Source organism: Solanum dulcamara, chromosome 1 (genome assembly GCF_947179165.1).
Source record: "Solanum dulcamara chromosome 1, daSolDulc1.2, whole genome shotgun sequence".
Classification (NCBI taxonomy): domain Eukaryota; kingdom Viridiplantae; phylum Streptophyta; class Magnoliopsida; order Solanales; family Solanaceae; genus Solanum; species Solanum dulcamara.
Genome location: NC_077237.1, coordinates 85385259 through 85406675, shown reverse-complemented (window position 1 = coordinate 85406675; position 21417 = coordinate 85385259). Strand labels below are relative to the sequence as shown.

Here is a 21417-nt window from a genome sequence, read left to right as displayed (position 1 = left end):
AATAACAACGATGATGAACATACAATTCCTGACTTGAACATGAATACACAACTTGATGTCGGATTGCAAGAATCAATGGAAGAGTCAAATCTAAATGGTAGTAAATATTTTTTATCACTGCTATCTATTTTCAATATGCTAAAATAGTTTACTTCTAGTAATGTGATCATTGCTTGAAAAGTGGACTTATTGTTTTCTCTCTGTTTGTCTTTTTTCTTTTTGATTAATAGCTTAACTTTTTTTCCTTTGTGGGATTTCACTGGGTTGTTGTTGTTGTTGTTTTAAGTAGATGCAACTGAAGAGCTGTCCCAGCCATTAGGAAGTGTTAAAATGTTGAGCAATTTTACACGTACTGCAATATAGGAAATGTTGCTGCAAAAAAGTGTTGATGGAAAACTTAAAAGAGGAGTGACGAAGATGGTGGCATCACATTTTTCAACTTCTATCCAAACAATTCAGCACATTTGGAGACAATCAAACTATGGTGAAGGCGCTCCTAACAGTATATATAGTAGAAAAGTGAAGAATTATGGTCGTGAGAGAATTGATATGGATGACAATCTCTTTCCCCAAATGTTAGGGAGAGGAAACACAACTAAAGTTTGATATGATAATAAATAATAAAAATAAATTGGACACGAGAATTTTCTGTGAAAACCCTTCAAACAAATAGAGGGGAAAACCATGGGGAAGAAGAATTTTTCTATAATAATATAGGAGTACACTGCTCGCAAATGCAAGGAGAAAATAACAATAAACACTCCTCTCTTGTAAAAGGAATAATTCATTTAAGAGGACACTCAAGACTACAATGTTTATCTTGATGTATAATTCTCTTTTTGTTCTTACTCTTTTGGATTGTATTTCTGTGGGATGATCTAAGTGAGGGTAAGAGCCCCTCTATTTATAAGAAACTGGAAATGCGTAAAAATGTGTTTTTGTGTAAAATACGCGTTTTCTTGTCAAAAATTGCTAAATAAGGCAACAACTTTTGAAACGCGTAAAATACGCGTTTTCTTCTTGGACGGTGCATGTGCACCTCCCTTTTTGACTTTCTTGCACCAAATTCCTTTGCGGAAGCTGATGACTCTACAATCACTAGCTTATGCCATGAATATGAGTCGTAGCACTTTGTGTAGGCGTTTAAAGTCGGGATATATACGAAGACATTCTAATGCCATAAAGCCTTATTTGAAAGATGAAAACAAAATAAGTCGATTGCAATTTAGCATATCTATTCTTGATGGTGGTAGCATACCACATGATCCAATTTTCACTTAAGTCGATTGCAATTTAGCATATCTATTCTTGATGGTGGTAGCATACCACATGATCCAATTTTCACTTCCATGTATAATGTGGTCCATATCAACGAGAAGTGGTTTTATATGACCAAAAAATCTGAGATATATTATTTATTATTGGATGAAGAAGATCCAATACGTACTACTAAGAGCAAAAATTTAATTGAGAAAGTTATATTTTTAGTTGTCGTAGCTCATTCTAGATTTGATGGACATGGAGTAGAAACATTCTACGGAAAAATTGGGGTGTTCCCGTTTGTGAAACAAGAACGAGCTAGAAGAGCTAGTATAAATAGAGTTGTAGGCACTATGAAGACAAAACCAATAACTTCAATAACCAAAGAAGTTTCACGATCATACTTGATCGAGAAAGTCCTTCCTGCTATCAAAGCAAAATGGCCGAGAGAAGATTCAAATTCTCCAATATTCATAAAACAAGATAATGCAAGAACACATGTTCAACCTAATGATGAAGAATTTTGCCAAGCAGCCACACAAAATGGATTCGATATCCGCTTGATGTGTCAACCACCTAATTCTCCGGATTTAAATGTATTAGACCTTGGGTATTTCAGAGCTATTCAATCTCTACAACACAAAGAGAGTCCTAAAGGTATTGACGATCTTGTCAAAGTAGGCACAAAATCATATGAAGACTTTTCAGCAGAGAAGTCTAATTATATTTTTCTAATGCTGTAATCCTGTATGATCGAGATCATGCGAGCAAAAGGTTCACATAATTACAAGATTCAACATCTTAGTAAAGTTATGCTAGCAAGGAAAGATCAACTTCCGACACAACTTAAATGTGATCCTGAATAGTACAAGAAACTCTCAATTATTTAGGTTAAGTTTTGTTTCTAATTTTTATAATGATGTTTTGGATTAAACTCGATCACTGTTTTTGTGTCAAATTTTTTATGATTGTATAAACAAAGAAAATAGTGTTATGGCATATGGTAATTTTACAAGTGTTTCAGAATGCTAATTTAATAACACTAACAGTGAAAATAGAGGCCAAATTTGTAAGTTACAGACTTCTATTCATTCAGTAACAAAAAAATGTAAAGTAATTATTCTAATAGAATTCAAGAAGATAAATTTTTAACATAATTCTAATCTCAGCTGCAATGCTGGTGTCTTGAACTATTTCAAATGAGTCTTCATCAGAATCATGAACTATCTCAACTAAGTGTTCAACGATAGTCTCTTGAACGTTTTCAATCGAGTCTTCGACGATCGTATCTTGAACTATTTCAATCGAGTTTTCCTCAGCGATAGTGTCATGAACTATTTCAGTCGAGTCTTCAACACCAAAATCCATGAAATTTTTACTCTCTCGCTTCACTTTTCAATTTGTTTGAAAGAGTAGATATGGAGATGGATGAGTTAAAAATGAATTTTATGAAGTAGAGTAATACACGTAGTTCTTTATTGAAAATTTCAGCTTCATAAGAATAATTAAATGTAATCATAAATACTCTTTGTAAGTAGTGTAAACATTAACTCCCAGAAAAATAAAACTTCATTAAAGCAAAGGGTAAACTTGAAAAAAAATTCAAACAATTCTCTAGAAATTTGAATAATTCAACTATTTTGAACAATAAAAAAAGCCTTAGAAATTCAGATAATATGAAATAGAGGGAGTACATTATAAGCTATTATGTGTTCGAGTCTTCTATTTGAATTATCATGTATTCGATTTTTCTACTTGTACAATTATCAATTATTTATAAAAACACAAATTAACATAGAGTCCGTTTGGATAGGCTTAAAAAAAGTAACTTTCATGTATAAAGTGTTTCTAGAACTTTTAAGTGCTGGAAGTTATTATTATAAATAAGCAATTGAGTGTTTGGATAAAAATGCTTATGCTGAAAATAAGTTGTTGATGTGTTTGACAAATGTGAATTTTAGGGCTAAAGAGGGTACTTTAGGAATTAAAATAAATTATAAGGGATATAAAAGTAATTTCTATGGTAAAAAAATGGCTTTAAGCCCTGCAAAAAAAAGTTAGGATTTCTAACTTTTCATTTTTGGATGACTTTAAGAACTTTATGGCTTAAATTTTATATTTTAAGTTGGTGGCCAAACACTACAATAAGCTAAAAATGACTTATAAGTTGGTTTGAGCAACTTATAAGCCCACCCAAACGAGATCTATTAACAATTCAATTTTCATACCTAAAATATTACTATTATTCGGATAAAAGAAGAAAATAATTAATAATGAAAATATATTTGATAAATAATTTAAATATGAAATTCAAAAAATTAAAATATATTAAATATATATTTTTTTAATTTTTTTAAAAATATCAATAAGTATTTTGAGACTGAGAAAATAGTTACCAACGACAAACTTTCAAGTCATGAATTTTGGAGACAAAATATCTAGCGTTGTGCCAAATATGTCAAATTACTTGGCGGAGATAAATTACTCGGTATATAAGGTTCACCTGGAAACACCGCACAGTGTTAGTCAACACAAACCGAATCTAAAGTTCAAACAGACAGGGGCCCGAAGCCAACACAGCATGAATCATCAATTTCCATATTCCACTTTCTTCATCATAATCTCTTAAAACTCTCAAATTTAATGCCCCTTTTCGTTTTTTTAGAGGAAAAATTCCATCTCTTCTTCGATTTTGTACGTGGGTTTGATGTTTTCTGTTGTTCGATCCCCTTTTTTTTCCCAACTTGATAGCAGTTTTATCATCATAATTTCTGAAATTTTGCTGTACCTTTTGGTTTGTTAGAGGAAAAATTCGATCTTCTCTCTTCGATTTTGTACGTGGGATTTGTATTTTGTGTTGTTCAACCTGATAGCATTTTCATCATCTTAATCTCTTAAATTTACTGGTCATTTTGGTTTGTTAGAGGAAAAACGATTGATTTTTGTGTTCGATTTTGAACGTGGGGTTGGCTATTTTCGTGCTTATTTCTCCTGTTTTTCGATCCCCTTTTTTGTTAACTTGATAGCAGTTAATTAACCGCACCTGTTTTTGTTTTTTTTTCAGTTTCGAATTTGATTTCCTGCTTTCGTTCGTGCAGTTTCTTAATCATTATCTCTTGAAACTCTGAAAAGATCGTTTCTTTTCGTCGTATTTGTACGTGGGGTTTGGTATTTCGTGCTTATTTCTCCTGTTCTTCGATCCCCTTTTTGTCAACTTGATATCAGTTAATTAACCGCGCCTGGGGTTTCAGTTTCGAATTTTATTTCCTGTTTTCGTTCAATCTATCGGTCAATTTGAAAGGAAAGAAGGAAATAGATTTCGAGATCGATGGTGAAGGAGACTGAATATTATGACATTTTGGGGGTTAGCCCTACTGCTACTGAACCTGAGATCAAGAAAGCATACTACATTAAGGTGCATAATTATCTTATTTGTATCAACCCTTTATTTATCATTTTAACACACTTTGTGGATTGGGTTTTAAGTGTGGGCATGGACAGTTAGGGAGTATATATTAGTGAATCTTTTTCTATCTGCACTTGCTTATTGTCTGGTTCAAGCTGAAAGTGGATAATTAGGGAGTATATCTTTAGGAGTTATATTGTGGCGGTGGCAAGGTTTTATGCTTGAAAAAGAAGCTACCTTTTAACCGCAAAAGTAAGATTTCTTTATTAAGGAACTACAAAGAATAGTCCTGTTTGCTATCTATCAACTCACACACACAGAGAAGAATCTTGTCTAGGTAACAGAAGTAGATTGTAGATAGAGGTGTTCCTTTGACAAATTCCATCTGCTAGAAAGGATGTAGGCGTTTGTTATAAATAGATGGAATGGAGCATGCAAGAAATAGAATTTTGCAATTCCTTTTAGGATTGTGGTAAACATTGGGGATGTTCAAGCCTCTATTTAAGGCTTCTTTTATACACATTATCATTGAAAAGTTGAAGACCAAGACTGAAAACTTGAATAGCATTTCTTTGTCAAACCTCGCGTTATTGGACTTCTTTTCTAGCCATATATGATGCCATTACATTTGAGGGAAAACAATGATTGACATGACTATTTTACCACACTACCCCTGATGTTTAGTATTAGGTCTTGAAAAATGATCTAGGAAATAAGTAATTAATGTTAAGGGTAAAACATGGAAATAAATAATTGTCTTGATATGTTAAAAGTGACAAGTAAAAGTAAAAATTCATTTTTGGAACAGTGGACAACAGGGCAAGTAAAAGTGAACGGAGGGAGTATAGTGTTTGGTGCCTTCATCCAGCTGTGTATTTGTTTTTGTTATTTGCGGCTTCCAGTTTGTCCCTTGAATAAGTAATTATGATTTATCCATACGCAATTGTGGTTTGTTTTATGTTATTTCTCGAGGTTCTGGTCATTTTTTAAACTCATAGCCTCAGGAATGAGCATACTACCACAGATGTACCACAATAACAAGGGATGAAGATTAAAATTTGTAGCTCACAGACTTTGAAAACTTTTTACTTTAGTTTTCCTTATTGTAGTTGAACTTGCCCTTTGCAGTTCTAATTTTAATCTTGACTCTGTTTCCTATTCCAGCTTTCCATGTTTTGGCTTCTTCTTTACTCCTAACTTTCTTATGTGGTATAGGCACGGCAGGTTCATCCTGATAAAAACCCAAATGACCCTCTAGCTGCACAGAATTTTCAGGTAAGTCTTTAATCTACCTTCTTTTTCTTTTCTTTTTTGTTGAGAATGATTTATCTTTAACATTTTTTTGTCAATTAGGAGATATTCCTTTTTCTCGTGCATACTTCAATTTTACAAAAGAATTACCGCATATGAATGTTGAATAAATACCACCAATCAAATAATGCATTGATTCTGGAACTCTCAAATTACACATTCTTTAACTGAATAAGTATGTTTCATTTAGATACGTGCCGGATCAAGATATCCTATGATATCCTGAAATAAATGTTGTAAATTTGATCAAAATCTTTTCACATAGATACAAGCTGAATAACAGGGGTTTATGTATGTATGAATTACCTTACCACATCACTATATACTTCTTTTGATAAAATTATATTACCATATATACTTTATCCATCTAGAGATACATATATATGCCTACGTGTATTAAGAGGTAACTAGGAGAGTTAATGTTCTTGAATACAACAACAATAATTGTGCTTCAACAACAATGTTCTAATCTGTGCAATGTGTCTCCTGTGGTTCATGTGCTATTGGCTCAATATTTCTTGTTCTCCTCGGTTGCAGGTGTTGGGAGAGGCTTATCAGGTACTGGGCGATCCATCTCAACGAAAAGCTTATGATGCACATGGAAAATCAGTAATTTCAACGTAATTTCTCTCTTGTATTATTGATACATGGGGCATTTGTATTTCTCCTAGTACAATTGATATTTGGTATCTGTATGTTCATATAATTTGCTCTGATGTTCTTATGTGTATTCACATGTTAATTCAAACTTCTATGCTTTGGATTGTTTTCAGAGATGCAATCATTGATCCTGCTGCAATTTTTGCTATGCTTTTTGGAAGTGAACTTTTTGAGGAGTACATAGGTCAGCTTGCTATGGCATCAATGGCTTCATTGGATATTTTCACTGAAGGTGAAGATTTTGATGCTAAAAAGTTGCAAGAGAAAATGAGGGTACAGTTCTTCATTTCCTTTTAGCATTTATATTTTTAAGAGTATTACTTGAGAAATTGACTTCAAACATTTTTATTGACTTCATTTATATATGGGTAAAACTTGCAAAAAGATAAAGAACTGAGAAGTAGCTTGAGAAATGGTTATAGTGGCACCTCTATTTATATGCTTGTGTAAAAGAAATAACATTTATTTCCATGATATTATATTGCTATTGTTCTGTTTCTTCACCGCGATATTTCCTTTTCAAACCTGCTTTAAAATTGCTTTATTTGAGCTTAAGGTCTTTCGGAAACAACCTCTCTACTTCCACAAGGTGGGTGAGGTCTGCATACACACCACTCTCCCTAGACCCCACTGTGGGATTACACTGGGTATTGTCGTTGACTTGTTTAACCTAGAGTGCCACATGGTGCCTCACTCTTTTACTTTTAAAGCAAAAACATTTTCCCCAAAAGAAGAGAGAAGCCCAGAGGTATAAATAAGAGATAGAAAACATGCATCTAGTTGTATAAATTAAGGGAAGTGCTTCAGATGATTTGGACATATCCATTGACCTTAGCGTCAGATGCATCTGATGATACAATAAGGAAGAATAGGGGAATCAGAAGAAATAACAACCTCTTTTTTTTTCTGTATATATTGATTGACAAGTAAAGAAGGAATGACATGTGTAGTAGTGGAACTCTCCAGTGTGATATTTTGGATTCAGATTTTCATTGTCCGTACTACAAAATTTCCAGGAAGCTTAGCTGTTGCTTGTTTATTTTGTAGCTTAGTTTACTGGTTGAAGTTCTTATAATAAGAGATTTCCAATTATCTTATGGCTTGCAAGCTGTATTGTTCAAAAAATCTGTGCGGGTAATTCTGTTGCTAGTGGGTGTAAATTGCCTTCAAGACAGCAATGTTCTTTTATTTACTATTCGAATGATATATTTACCTATCTTGCTCTATTTATCAAGATGTTAATCATTGATATCACATTGTATGATATTCACAATGAATTGGATATTGATGTCACAACAATCTGTTTCAGCACATTGCACCTTTACATTACAATGAGTTGGATCTCATATCAATTCAATAAAAAGATGCTAATATGCAGTCACATGGTCTACCATTACTTGGCTGGAGCTACTGTATTTTATAGAAGCTGTATCAGGAGATGTATAGCTATACTAAGTACTACCAATTAATTTCTTTCCTTCTTAATCTTATACAGGTTGTTCAGAGGGAGAGGGAAGAAAAACTTGCTGAAACTTTGAAGGACCGTCTCAATCTATATGTACAAGGAAATAAAGAGGACTTTGTTCGTCATGCAGAAGCTGAGGTGTCAAGGCTTTCAAATGCAGGTTAACATTGTCATACCTACTATATAATTCCTTCAACCCTTGTTTTGTATCGAATTGCTTTTCTGACCTCAGCAAATGTTGATACTTAAGGGGTAGTACAAGCAATATGCATATACAGCTGTATTATGGGCTGTAAAAGTTGGTTTCGTGAGTTGTGCATGCTAAGATCTTTAGATTTCCAAGAACTTTTGTAGTCATGACAATTCATGATTGAAAAAGAGGCATCTAAGTAGTAAGGGTTGTTTGGTATGTAGGTTCGGCTAAGGTTTCTCATCTCTCCATAACAAGTGAAAGATTTAGTGCAAAGCATGGCTCTTACCGGACCTTGTGTTGGACACTGGAAAAATAATAAGTCAATAGTGGCCAGAAGGAGATGTAAGCAAGGTACTGGACCCTATGTGTTCGTTCTGGTAAGGACACAAAGATATCAAGATGGTCAAAGGTAGAGGATGTGTGAAGCTAGGCGAATCTAAAGAAAGTGACACAGACTGACATGACGTGTTCATGAAGGTCGGGTTAAATAGCAATGATGTCCCATTTGAATCTGAGAATAACCTAATAACAGACATTTATCAATGGGAGAGGTTATTAGGGTCAAGTTATGAAGAAAGCAAGTGCTTCTACAGACACTAACCAGAGGGAATATAAAAGTGAATATGGTAAAGCCAACTATGTGTGCAACTTGATTCTTATTGTTAAAGAAGGGCATGTATTTAATCAGATCTATTAGGCGCAAGCAATTTCAATGAGATATCTATTCTATCAACTACTCTATTTTGTTAGAATATAAGGTTATTTTCTGATAATAATTTTTGGCGAGTTCTTGTACTAAAAATAAATTTTGGTGCAGCACCCAATGGTGTGGCCTAGTGGTTAATGAAGTGGTTGAGAACCTTGAGGTCTCAGGTTCAAAATTCAACGGAGGCAAAAAAATAGGTGATTTTTTCCATCTGTTCTAGCCTTGGTGGACAGAGCTACCTGGTACCTATTGCTGGTGGGAGGTGACAGGTATTCCATGGAATTAGTCGAGGCGCGCGAAAGTTAGCCCACTCACCACGGTCATAATTTTTTTTTGTTGCATTACACTATGGAACATCCAAATAGAAGCCCCAATTCGATTTTAATTTCAACAAACAATATCTTAAAAATGAAAGGCAGTTCATAACAATTTTCATGCAAGTTCATATGAATAATCATCATTTAAATCTACCAAATAGTGAAAATGCATGCAAAAGGTGATTCAGCTAGGGATCTCAGACATCTGTTGGACTAAAGAGAAATGAAACTATATCCAATTATTAGGATGAAGGAAGTGCTGATTTGTCTACCTAGTTGACATGAGCCATATTTTAAAATAGACAAGCGAGAGATACTAATTATCATTTTTATAGTGCAAATGAACTAAGACAATCAATGGGTGTTCTCGGATGGTGGAGATAGTAAAATCCATCTGATTCTAAGTTACCTTTTCTAAAAAAAAAGTCCTTTTGATTCATGTATAATACCAATTATTTATCCAATAACATAACTTTGTGTAACAATCTAAGTTGCACGGACTCTTCATTTTTTCTGTCGTGCCTGTGTCTACATGAGACGGGTGCGGGTGTGGGATTCGGTCAACCCACATCAGATACTTTGACCAAGAGTTCATGGACAATCCACATCAGATACATCAGACGGGTGCGGGTGTGGGATACATGTGAGATTTGGTCAATCCACATCAGATACTTTGACCAAGATACTTTTCCTCTTGCTCAATATTTGTTGCTTCATGTTTCAAGCCAAACAGAGAGATGCTAAATATTCAAGTGCTTGTGTTCCGACTTATAGTAGACATAACAATGATTTTTAAGGAGAGTTGGTGGAAGGTCTTGCATGACTTTCTTTTTCTTTTCTGAGGGGAAGAATATCTTTATCTTTATAACTATATTTTTATAACATTAAATATAATTAGCCGAATTCCCGCACCCGTATCCATACTCAAATTCGTATCCCCAAATCTTAAAATTTAGATTTTGCATCCGTCACCTGCACCCGAGTCCGAGCAACTTAGGTAACAATAAAGTTATTCAAAAGGATCACGGACCAGCAAAGTGTTTGGGGTAAACAACTAATTGATATAAGGTAAAAAGAGAATAGGAATGTAAAAGACGAACTTTACAGTCAGAAAGTAAAAACTTATATACTCCGGTTGCCATAGTTTGATATCTATTGGCTGATGTGATTGTCAAAAGAGACTAAGATATAATGCTAGAGAGGAAGATGTGTTGCTCGACATATGATCGGAAACACATGAGTCAATGTTTCAACGGTTCAAACCCTAGCTGCAAGCAAAAGTTTGGTGTTTAATTGGAAAAGGGTAGAGGGGCAGCCGGCCTATTATCCGCTGAGTTTCAAACCATGCGCCATTGACCTTCGAAACTTCTCAGTTGTAATGAAAATATTGAAAAGTTTGAACGATAGAAGTTACTTGTGGAGACAATTTCCATAGGAACTTGTAGTCATATAAGGAAACACCTAATTTGGTATTGAGGCGTAATAGTTGTCGTATAAGCACCATTAATGGCATTGAAGCTGTCTTGCTTTATTCTACTGACTTACATTCTCTATTGACCTGCAATCGCCTTTCCGCTTCTTTCCCTCTCAACTCGTTAGCTTTGACTTTCTTGATACTTTTGTTGGTGTCTTCCAATTAACATGGCTATAGTTACAGAATCTTTTCTCATCAACTTAATGTTTGGTAACAGCTTATGGTGTTGATATGTTAAACACAATTGGATACATATATGCAAGACAGGCAGCGAAAGAGCTTGGAAAGAAGGCATTATATTTGGGTGTACCTTTTATTGCTGAGTGGTTCAGAAACAAAGGCCATTTTATCAAATCCCAAGTAACGGCTGCAACAGGTTTGTTGTGCTGGCTTTAAGCAGTGTTTTGTGGTTAAACATTGTGCTTCTCATTTCCGAAGTTGGGACAAACCATTTGCACCTTGTTTGCTCAATCTCTATATTGTGCATAGAGCTTTCGAAAGAATATCCTTACGGTTTACGCTCTTCTTTCAGTTTTGTGATTTAATTAGTTCAAAATTAGTTTTTGACTTTTTTTCTCTGTTGGTTGATGTCATATAATCTTGATGAATTAGGTAGACAGTAGGATAGTATAGGTAGAAAATATATGAGAAGAGTATTAAGCTGAGGTCAAATGAAGTATAAAAGAGATTTTTTTTAAAAACTTTTTTTCACTTTTCAGCATGTGCACCTATCTCTAACCAGAAATGAGGCCTGCACCTGGCAGACAAAAAAATGCATTGTTAAATCTTTTCCCACTTGGAGCACCATCTCTGCAGCCATTTGTTGGATCATTTGAAATGAAAGAAACGGCAGAATCTTTGAGGAAAAGAATGTTTCAGTCCTTAAACACAGCTGTGTATCCTTGCTTAGTTTTGGGGTAATATGGCAGTGGCAAAAGAGCCTGAAACCATGCTAGATTCCGTCACTGCATTACTCTCTGGAATGCGTTTTTTTAATGCTTTCACTGTTAAACTTTGCGGGTTTTGCATCAATAAATTTTTACCTTATCAAAAGAGAAAAAAACACGAGGTCTAGTTTTGGTATAGATGTGCTATGGAATTGTTTCTCTCTCAAGTGGTTTTACCTTTCTCTTTTTTCTTTTATTGGAAAAATCTAATTCATTTCTCCTACATGTTTTTTTATTGACCTTTTGCCTAATAATACAAGAAAAAGTTTGATTTTGATAGTTGTAGCTCATCAATGTTTTCCAAACCGTCTTCCTCATCCAAATACTTATAAAAAGGGAATGGCAAGGTTTGAAGATAAGCTTTTGGGTCTTTCTTGCATCACTTCTATCATAATGTGTCCTCAATTATAGCTGATATAATTTTGATAAATGTTGATCATTCATCCAAACCTGCATAATGGTAAAGTTGTTTTTGTGCGACCTATGGGTCATGGTTTCGAGCCACGAAATCAGCCGCTGATACTTGCAAGTGTTAGGGTAGGTTGCCTACATCACAACACCCTCTTGGAGTGCGTTCTTTCCCTGAATCATATGTAAACGTTGGATGCTTCGTGCACCTGGTTGCCTTATTCATCCAACCCCTGCGTGTATTGAATGATACTTGATCGTCATATGTGGTAATGTTCTTCTGAAAGAGAATACTTCATGCTTTTGTAGGTGCAATTGCTTTGATTCAGCTGCAAGAGGACATGAAAAGGCAGCTCAGTGCAGAAGGAAATTACACTGAGGAAGAACTTGAGGAGTATATGGAATCCCACAAGAAGCTAATGATTGATTCCCTCTGGAAGCTTAATGTAGCAGATATTGAAGCCACTCTTTCTCGTGTTTGTCAAATGGTTGTTCATACTTTATCATGTTGTGTTTGTTGCTTATTCTTTTATTGTTCTTATTTATTTGTTTTAATATTCATTGCTTTGTTAGGTTCTACAAGACAACAACGTAAAGAAAGAAGAGCTTCGTGTTCGTGCCAAGGGGTTGAAGACTCTCGGCAAAATTTTTCAGGTACTATAGTTGACCAATAATTTAAGTAGATAGCATGATCCTCTGAATTGATTAACCTTCTTGTTCTGAAGAATGGAATTCATATGTACAGAAGGTGAAGTCAGTCAATGAAGCCGAAACTACAGAAAACGATGTCCACAAGTTGGACGGAAATGAACCGAGCCACGACTCTCGTTCTTCAACTGCATCAGTACAGTATCAAAATAAAGAAGAGGTGCCTCATACAGTATTTGCATCACAGGTACTGCTCTGATTTGTGTTCCATTCCTTTATGAACAGCTAACTTGCACAGGTTTGGTTCCTTTACTGGCCTCTTTCTTTTGGTCAATTGCCTTTTTGGTTCTCAGATTGTAAGTTTAAAACCAAATTCTGTTGTATTGTGCTGTACTGAGAACACTTAGCCTTCAGTATAATTGAAAATGAGATATTGTTCCTTTTAGAAATGAAGTCAACCAAAGAAATATGTATCAACTCCATTGCATTATGTCTGCGATCACCTTCCTAGCTCCCCCCCCCCCCATCCTTTGCCATCACCACCAATCCCTGAGACTTTTTTCCCCAACCCTTCACTGACACTTTGAGTTGGAGAAGTTCGGTTGTAAGAGATGGAGAAGGGTTTTGTGGAGGTTGGGATAGGTTTTCAGGGTGATAATGCTTGGGCGGTAGGGTTGAGAGAGGGGCTGAAGAAACCAATGGAGCTTTAACATTTCAATTTGATTTAGTTGATTCTATTAGTGGGGGTAAATTTGCTTGTTAGGTAACATTGGAAGTCTACTAATTGTGATAACATAGGCAGTCAAACATAATTGGTCCAAGACATAAAGACATGGTAAAAAAAAAAAGAGTACAATTTCTCTTTGTTTGAATGCGAAGAAATTGCTGGAGTTGATAAAGGAGAGAAGATTTGCAAACATCTAACAAATGGCCCTGTACAAGGAAAAATTAAAGGGAAACAGGTTAAGTGCATTAATATACAAAGCTGTACAGCGCTACTAAAATGAGTATAGAATTGCTGGGAAAAGTCGAGGAAACAAATAAAAATTGGTCCAAATAGATAAAGACTAATAGTACAAGAAAGTTAATTTTTTCTCTTATCGTTTGTGGAAAAAGTTCTCTCATTGAGATCAGAATCTTTCATGTATGCATGGTAAAAGGGAAGAAGATGGAAAGATATGTGAGAACTGAGAAATGGTTAAAGAGACTTGGACAAGATAAATTAAAGCGGAAACAGGTACATGATATGCACATGTTCATATAAGGCTTTATAGTGCTACTAAAATGAGAGATATCATCAGTGGGAAGAGTCAAGAGGAATTCAAGAGGTTATGATGGCCTTAGTTCTTCAAGATGGGACAAGTGGAGCTGCTAGATTCAACTCCAGAAACTCTTCTGAGCCACCTCTATTGGGCTCTTAATTAGTTATGTTGAGGTTTCCCTTCTTTTTTGGGGTCAAATACAGATAATAATTCAGAGAGCTTGAAGTACCAGTTATTTGGTCTCTCTTAGCGCCAAATACTCGTAAGAAAGAGTCTCTTTTAATTCTATTATATGTGTTGATGGGCTGTTTTTCTCCTATTCCAGTATACCCCCTGATGTATTTCCTCCGTGAGCCTCTTTTAATCTCCAAATATACAATTTACTCATTGCCCGACTTTGTTTTCACAAGAAACCTAATGCCACCATCTATGAGCTCCAAAAGAAATGATATTAACAAGATGACAGGATTTAGAGTTCATGGTCGGTGGCTTACGTTTTGGAACTCCGAATCCTTCTCTCTTATTTATCAGATTTTTCATAGCAGGCAACCTCAATTGTAGTTGTTCAACTCTTCTAACTGGATGGTAATTTACTTCCTGCTTTGTGCTGCCCATCATCAATCACAACATGCTGCTTCTTAACTCAAGATTGAACTTTTACCATTTCTCTTATATTCTTAGCATTACTCATTTCAATGTGCAGACCCCCACCCGCCCACCTTTTCTTCAGGACGAATACTCAATTTTATGTGCTTCTCAAATGTCAAAGTGAAATAGTGAATGCATCACCACAGCATATGCAGTAGTGTCAACTTCTCACCAAAAGCATCTTTACTTTCCACATCCTGTGATATACCTATTCCTTTGCTGAGAAACAAACGAAATGACCAACCTCTATTGGTATCCTCGGTACTTCCTTATACATCAATGGCCTCACTTCTGCCTTTTAAAAAAAGATCCTATGGTAAGCGAGCAGTGTAGCTTGGACTTGGAAGAGATGAGAGTGTTTTTCACCTTCTGTATTGTTAGCTTGGACTTGGAAGAGACGGAGTGTTTTGCACCTTCTCTAGACTTTAACAACTCCCTAACTTGGGGATTGTTATACTTGAAAGGACATCTATTTTCTTCTTATTAGAGATTCGAAGGAACTAGTGGAAAGTAGATTTTCTTCTTGGGAATTGCTAATTGCAAGTGCAGCTTAGAGGGAGAAAGAGATTTACTTGTCATGTGTCGCACGTCAGTGTCATGAGGCACTCTTAGACATTGATGCAAGGGCAGAAAAGGATTCAGCGGAACAGGTTTCTCCTGACTTATTTCCTTTCATCTTTTTGGAGTTGAGTTTGTAGAACAGTTTAAGATTAAAAACCTTTGGCTCTATCCATGCATTCGCTGGATGACAATATCATTAGGAGATGGTAGAGTGATTAAGAATCGGGTGGAGGAGAGTATTCTTGCACACTGTTTGTGTTAATCTTAATTTCCTTTTCTTTTTCTTTCTTTTCAGTAATTTCCTTCTTCTTTTAGTGTTGTCAAGAGGAATATATTGTGTTTTACTTCTGCCAAAACAATAAAAGGAAGGTATTCCGCTGTAATGAGTATAGTGGCTATTCTAGGAAATGTTCTAACTTCTAAGATTCATTTCAAATGAAGCAAAGATCATGTCATGGTCTTTTTCCATTGTCTTAACTATTTGAGCAATTTATTAATTCACATTCAATTTTGGACATATTTTCCAGAGCCCATATGTGGAGGCTCCACAGTTTGCCGGGGGTCAATTCAGCTATAACTTCCCCATGCCGACTGCTCCACCGGGTGCACAGAAACACAGGTAGACAGACATGGTGGACGCTGCAAGAATTTGTGTAGCTTGTGAATTTGTAGTGTTTGTTGTGTATGTGGCTTATTCTTAGGGGAAAAAAAGAGGGAGTTTTTCTTATGTAACTCCAGTGTGCTATATTTAAAGCATTATTCTTGCTTAGCAGAGAAAAGCTTCTGTCATAATGCTTTCATGAATGACTTCTTTGTAGTTAATATAGTTAAGAGTGTAAGTTGTGTGGCCTGTGAATGCAAAATATTGTATATTGCATTGGTCTATTCTTCTTGTTGTATAACCAATTTAAAGTTTGTTATTGACCTATTCTGTGCAACCTCTAGTTGGTGTCTTTTTGTACTTATAGTGTACTTTGTAGCTGGCCTGCTTGAAACTTATGATTGTGACTATTTCTTAATTACAAGGATTGGAAAGTGACTATTTCTAAACTTTACCTATTTTTTGTGGGGGTGAGGAGAAAATATTTGAAACACATTATGAACAGTAATTGTAAAATTATCAATTAAAAAATGTAAGCCATCTCCTTCCCTTCTTGTCCATTTCATTCATATATGAAATTAGTAGTTAAAGATGAACACGGAAAAGTATTGGTAGAGGAGACCCTTATCAAACAAAGATGACAGTCATATTTTCATAAACTTTTGAATGACAAAGGGGACAGAGAAATTGTGTTGGGAGATTTGGAGCATACAGGAAGGAGACACGATTTTGGGGGTTGTAGGAGTATTACGGTCGATGAGGTTAAGGATGTTGTTCGTAGGATCCGCTGGGGAAGAGCGATCGGACCTGACGAGATCCCTGGAGAATTTTGGAAAAGTGCGGGCTCAGTAGGTTTGGAATGGTTGACTAGGTTATTTAATGTCATCTTTACGACGGCAACGATATCCGTAGAATAGAGATCGAGCATCATGATCCCGCTATACAAAAACAAGGGGGATAACCAGAGCTGTGAGAACTATAGAGGTATCAAGCTTCTAAGTCATACTATGAAAGTGTGGGAAAGAGTGGTAGAGATGAGGGTGAGGGGAGGCGTGTCTATTTCAGAGAACCAGTTCGGATTTATACCGGGACGCTCAACTATAGAAGTCATCCACCTTATGAGGAGACTAATGGAGCAATATAGGGAGAGAAAGAGAGACTTGCATATAGTATTCATCGACTTGGAAAAGGCTTACGATAAAGTCCCACGAGAGATACTATGGAGATGTTTGGAGGCTAAAGGTGTACTTGTAGCGTACATAAGGGTGATTAAGGACATGTACGAGGGTGCCAAAACCAGGGTAAGGACCGTAGGAGGGGACTCAGAACACTTCCCAGTTGTGATGGGGTTGCATCAAGGATCAACTCTTAGCCCGTTCCTATTTGCCTTGGTGATGGATGGATTGACGCGGCAAATTCAAGGTGAGGTGCCATGGTGTATGCTTTTTGCAGACGACATAGTCCTCATCGATGAGACTCATAGCGGAGTTAACGCTAAGCTAGAAGATTGGAGACGTACCTTGGAGTCTAAGGGGTTTAAGCTGAGTAGGACCAAGACAGAGTACCTAGAGTGCAAGTTCAGTGAGACACCTCAAGAGGTTGGCGCGGAAGTAAGGCTCGGGGACCAAGTCATCCAAAAGAGAAGTAGTTTTAAGTACCTTGGTTCTATCATGCAAGGCAGCGGGGAGATCGACGAGGATGTCACACATCGTATTGGGGCAGGATGGATGAAATGGAGGCTCGCCTCCGGTGTGTTATGTGACAAGAAGGTGCCACCACAACTTAAGGGCAAGTTCTACAAAGTGGTCGTTAGACCAGCTATGTTATATGGGGCGGAGTGTTGGCCAGTTAAGGTCTCCCACGTTCAAAAGATGAAGGTTGCCGAGATGAGAATGTTGAGAGTGGATGTGTGGGCATACCAGTAGCGACAGGATTAGAAATGAGGCTATTCGAGAAAAGGTAGGAGTGGCCTCGGTGAAAGACAAGATGCGGGAAATGCGACTGAGATGGTTTGGACATGTGAAGAGGAGAGCCCCAGATGCACTAGTGCGGAGATGTGAGAGGTTGACCATGGATGGTTTCAGAAGAGGTAGGGGTAGGCCGAAAAAATATTGGGGAGAGATAATCAGACAGGAAATGGCGTATTTACGACTTACCGAGGACATGACCCTAGATAGGAGGGTGTGGAGGACACACATTAGGGTAGAAGACTAGTACATAGTGGTTTTATTCCCCCTTATTCGTAGGTGTATTGACGCACTATGATTTCTTGTACTTTGATTTATGTTATTTATGGTATTTATGGTATTTATGGTATTTATGGTATTTATGGTAACTATGTTATTACCTAATAATATCTACTGTTTTTTGTGCTTTGATTATACTATTGTTTGGACCATTTTCGTCATCTACTTATTTACTCTAATATTCTTGTCTGACCTTTTTCTATGCTTCTATTGAGTCGAGGGTCTTTCGGAAACAGTCGTCCTACATTGGTAGGAGTCAGGTGTGCGTACACTCTACCCTCCCAGACCCCACGATGTGGAATTTCACTAGGTTGTTGTTGTTGTTGTAGTATTGCTCTGGTAGTTTCTTGTCCTTTGATATCCATTAATCTTTGTTGTTTCTCGTACCTCGATTATCATATATTTTGTTATAGTTGTTGTTCTGTTCCTATCTATTGTTTCTTGTACTTTCGTTACTTTTTTTCTGTGTTGTTTTTTCTTGAGCTGAGAGAGTCTATTGAGATTCTCTATCTCTTTAGGTAGGAGTAAGGTCTGTGAACATTCGATCCTCCTCAGACCTCATTTTGTGAGGTCATACAGGTTATGTTGTACAAAATTTGGAAAATAGTTACTCGAGGGGGTGCTCTTAACCTAGTGAATATCGCTTGTTCTAGTATTTATCAGTGATGGTATATAATTGGTTTACACATTGATGAAGATCTTTATCATACATTTTGAAGGTGACTAATAGTTTTGTCCTAAGGTGCAAAAAGGCCCCTCACCCTTTTGACATTTTTTTTTCTCTTTACCAAAAGGCCATTCTAACTTGTAAGTTTATCATTGAGTCTAACATCCTGATTAGCGTAAATATATAAAAAGGAAAAAGTTTAAAAGTTGCTTCTGTGCTATTCAAAATCGCCTATATTTCCTCTCGTTCCACTTTTGGTCAATTTATACTCTTGCCGATGGCAAATTGTATTGTATTTGTTATTGCAAGTAACGGAGCTCCAACTTGAAATGTGTGTATTTTATTTTTTTTAAAAAAATGTATTTTTTAAAGATCTTGATAAACGGTATAATTACTGTCTTCAAAGATGCAGCTTCTATGCATTGAAGTTATTTCTCGCTAGAATGAGCCTAGGTGGGATGGGAGAGCGGTTGAGCGTGCCAAGTCACAAGTCAAGCAACATCATGTGTAAGGATCATTAACTCTTGTAGCCCTTTTGAGAGAGGGGCATTCCAACCTCACTCAAGAAGAATGAGTTGTAGGGTTCAGTAAACTAATTGGTTATTTTCAATTACGTATATCAATAGTTCCAACACAATATTAGATCAAAAATCTAGTGGAGGAGAAAGTTACTCAATTTTAAATATATATGAGATAACATATTTAACTATAGTTAAAATAAATCTGCCAAATTGGAGAATGTATTATGATACAATTTTAGACTTTTTCTTGTTAGTCAATACAATATGCTATTAGTGAATGAATTTTCTGTTAGCTTTGGATCAAGTGTGTGTAAAAAACTGCATCAGACATCAAAAATATATTTTAAAAAATTAAAATTATACCTTAAAAATTTGTTTATCAATTTTTAAAAAGTAGATTAATAATAACAATAAAAACATATTCAATATATCACAAGCAAAATCTTGGAGGAAGGATGTATGCAGATCCGAAACTACAAAAACAACACCTCCAAATATGAGTTTATGTTTTAAAAAATCACAATTTTTATTAAATCTTACAGAATATTTTATTAAATATTATATATAGATGAAAACAAATTCTAGTATATATTACTACTTCTAGGGCCTGTGCTAGCAGTTATATGGCCATTTCAGATGTAATGATGCATATATATATATATATAGATGACAACAAATTCATTTTTGACAAATTTAAAGAATCAAACTGCACAGGAATTTATATAAATGAAGATGAGAAATCTTTCTCCAGTTTACTTGAAGCAAAAAAGTTATGAATACTAATCTTAGAAGGCTATTCTACAATCTGAAAAGACTATTATTAATAATATTTGATATCAAGTCTAACACCAAACTCTAATCTAATTGGTCTGAATCTGATTAAGGCGATGCTTTTACATGTCAAATCCTAACTGATCCTTCTGCCAAATTCTAATTTCACCCTATACAATTAGTAAGAGTAGGTTATGGTGTTGGACGCGAGATTGAGATCACGAAACAAAAAAATAATTTAAATATCACTTGTCAAATTTGTTTTTCCTATTGCATCAAAAAAAGTCATATGTAATACTCCTTTTTGTTTCGATTTGATTGTCCTGTTTTGATTTAACACAGAATTTAAAAAAGTAATTTTTTTTTGAATTTTGTAATCTTAAATTTAAAATATGTTGAATGTATCAAAATGTCCTTTAATCTTATGGACTTAATTACGTCATGCGAAACATCTAAATTAAATAGTTCAACAACAACAACAATAATGTACCCAGTGAAATTCCACAAGTGAATTTTGGGGAGGATAAATACACGTAGATCTTACCACTACCTCATAAAATTAGAAATGTTGTTTCCGAAAGATCATCGGCTCAAGTGTAGAAAATTCAGGTACAAAGAATAAGAAAAAAAAAAAGAAAATATAGCAAGTAACAAAAACACAGTGCAAAGTCTACAAGAAGGGAATCAAAAACAAGAACGAAATAATGCAATAATCAAAATACATTAAACAACATACTATGATAGATTATTAAAAACAATAATAAATAATAAATAATGATAAATATAAAAAACAAGAACTATAATAATACAACTAGTACAATGACAAATACCAACCAACCTAAGCAAGACAACATTACACTATTTACCAACCTTCTACCCTAATACAAGTCTTACACCTATCAAAGGTCATATCCTCAATAACCTTAAACTCCGTCATATTTCGTTTCCCCCAATACTTTTTCGATCTACCTCTGACTCTTCGAAAGAAGAATTTTTTTTTAAAAAAACAAACTATATAGAAAAATAGAACAAAAAAATTGAAACATAAAGAATATGTAAGAATCTCTTCTCTTTTTTTAGATTTTTTTTTTAAAAAGGGAAAAAGGTCAAAAATATCCTTAAATTATTGGAAATGAACAAAAATGCCCTTCGTTTATAGTTTGGTTCAAAAATACCCTCCTCGTTAATACTTTAGTCCAGAAATGACCTTGTTGTTGATAGTTTGGTCCAAAAATATCACTATTGTTACAAAATGGATCCAAAATGCCTTTTTCTGAATATATAAGTTTAAGAAAGTCTATTCTTATTTTATTTCCTTTTAAACATTTTAAGTAATAAAAATGTA

The 21417-nt window shown here is 35.2% G+C and overlaps 1 protein-coding gene across 3 annotated transcripts; it reads left to right on the top strand.

Annotated features, from left to right (window-relative positions):
* Nucleotides 1-3744: 3744 nt before the first annotated feature.
* On the top strand, nt 3745-16204 carry LOC129881843 (chaperone protein dnaJ 10-like). Of its 3 annotated transcripts, XM_055955963.1 has the most exons (11): nt 3751-3954; nt 4359-4675; nt 5882-5941; nt 6515-6597; nt 6751-6910; nt 8133-8262; nt 11010-11168; nt 12457-12635; nt 12721-12801; nt 12893-13042; nt 15794-16204. In XM_055955963.1, exons 2-11 carry the CDS (start codon nt 4589-4591, stop codon nt 15887-15889), a joined length of 1185 nt encoding a protein of 394 aa, XP_055811938.1. In that variant the 5' UTR covers nt 3751-3954; nt 4359-4588; the 3' UTR covers nt 15890-16204. The 3 variants fall into 3 exon arrangements, with proteins under 3 accessions (XP_055811944.1, XP_055811938.1, XP_055811930.1); XM_055955969.1 differs by lacking the exon at nt 15794-16204 and adding an exon at nt 14761-15772 and having other exon boundaries at nt 3745-4675; XM_055955955.1 differs by having other exon boundaries at nt 3751-4675.
* The last annotated feature ends 5213 nt before the right edge of the window (nt 16205-21417 follow it).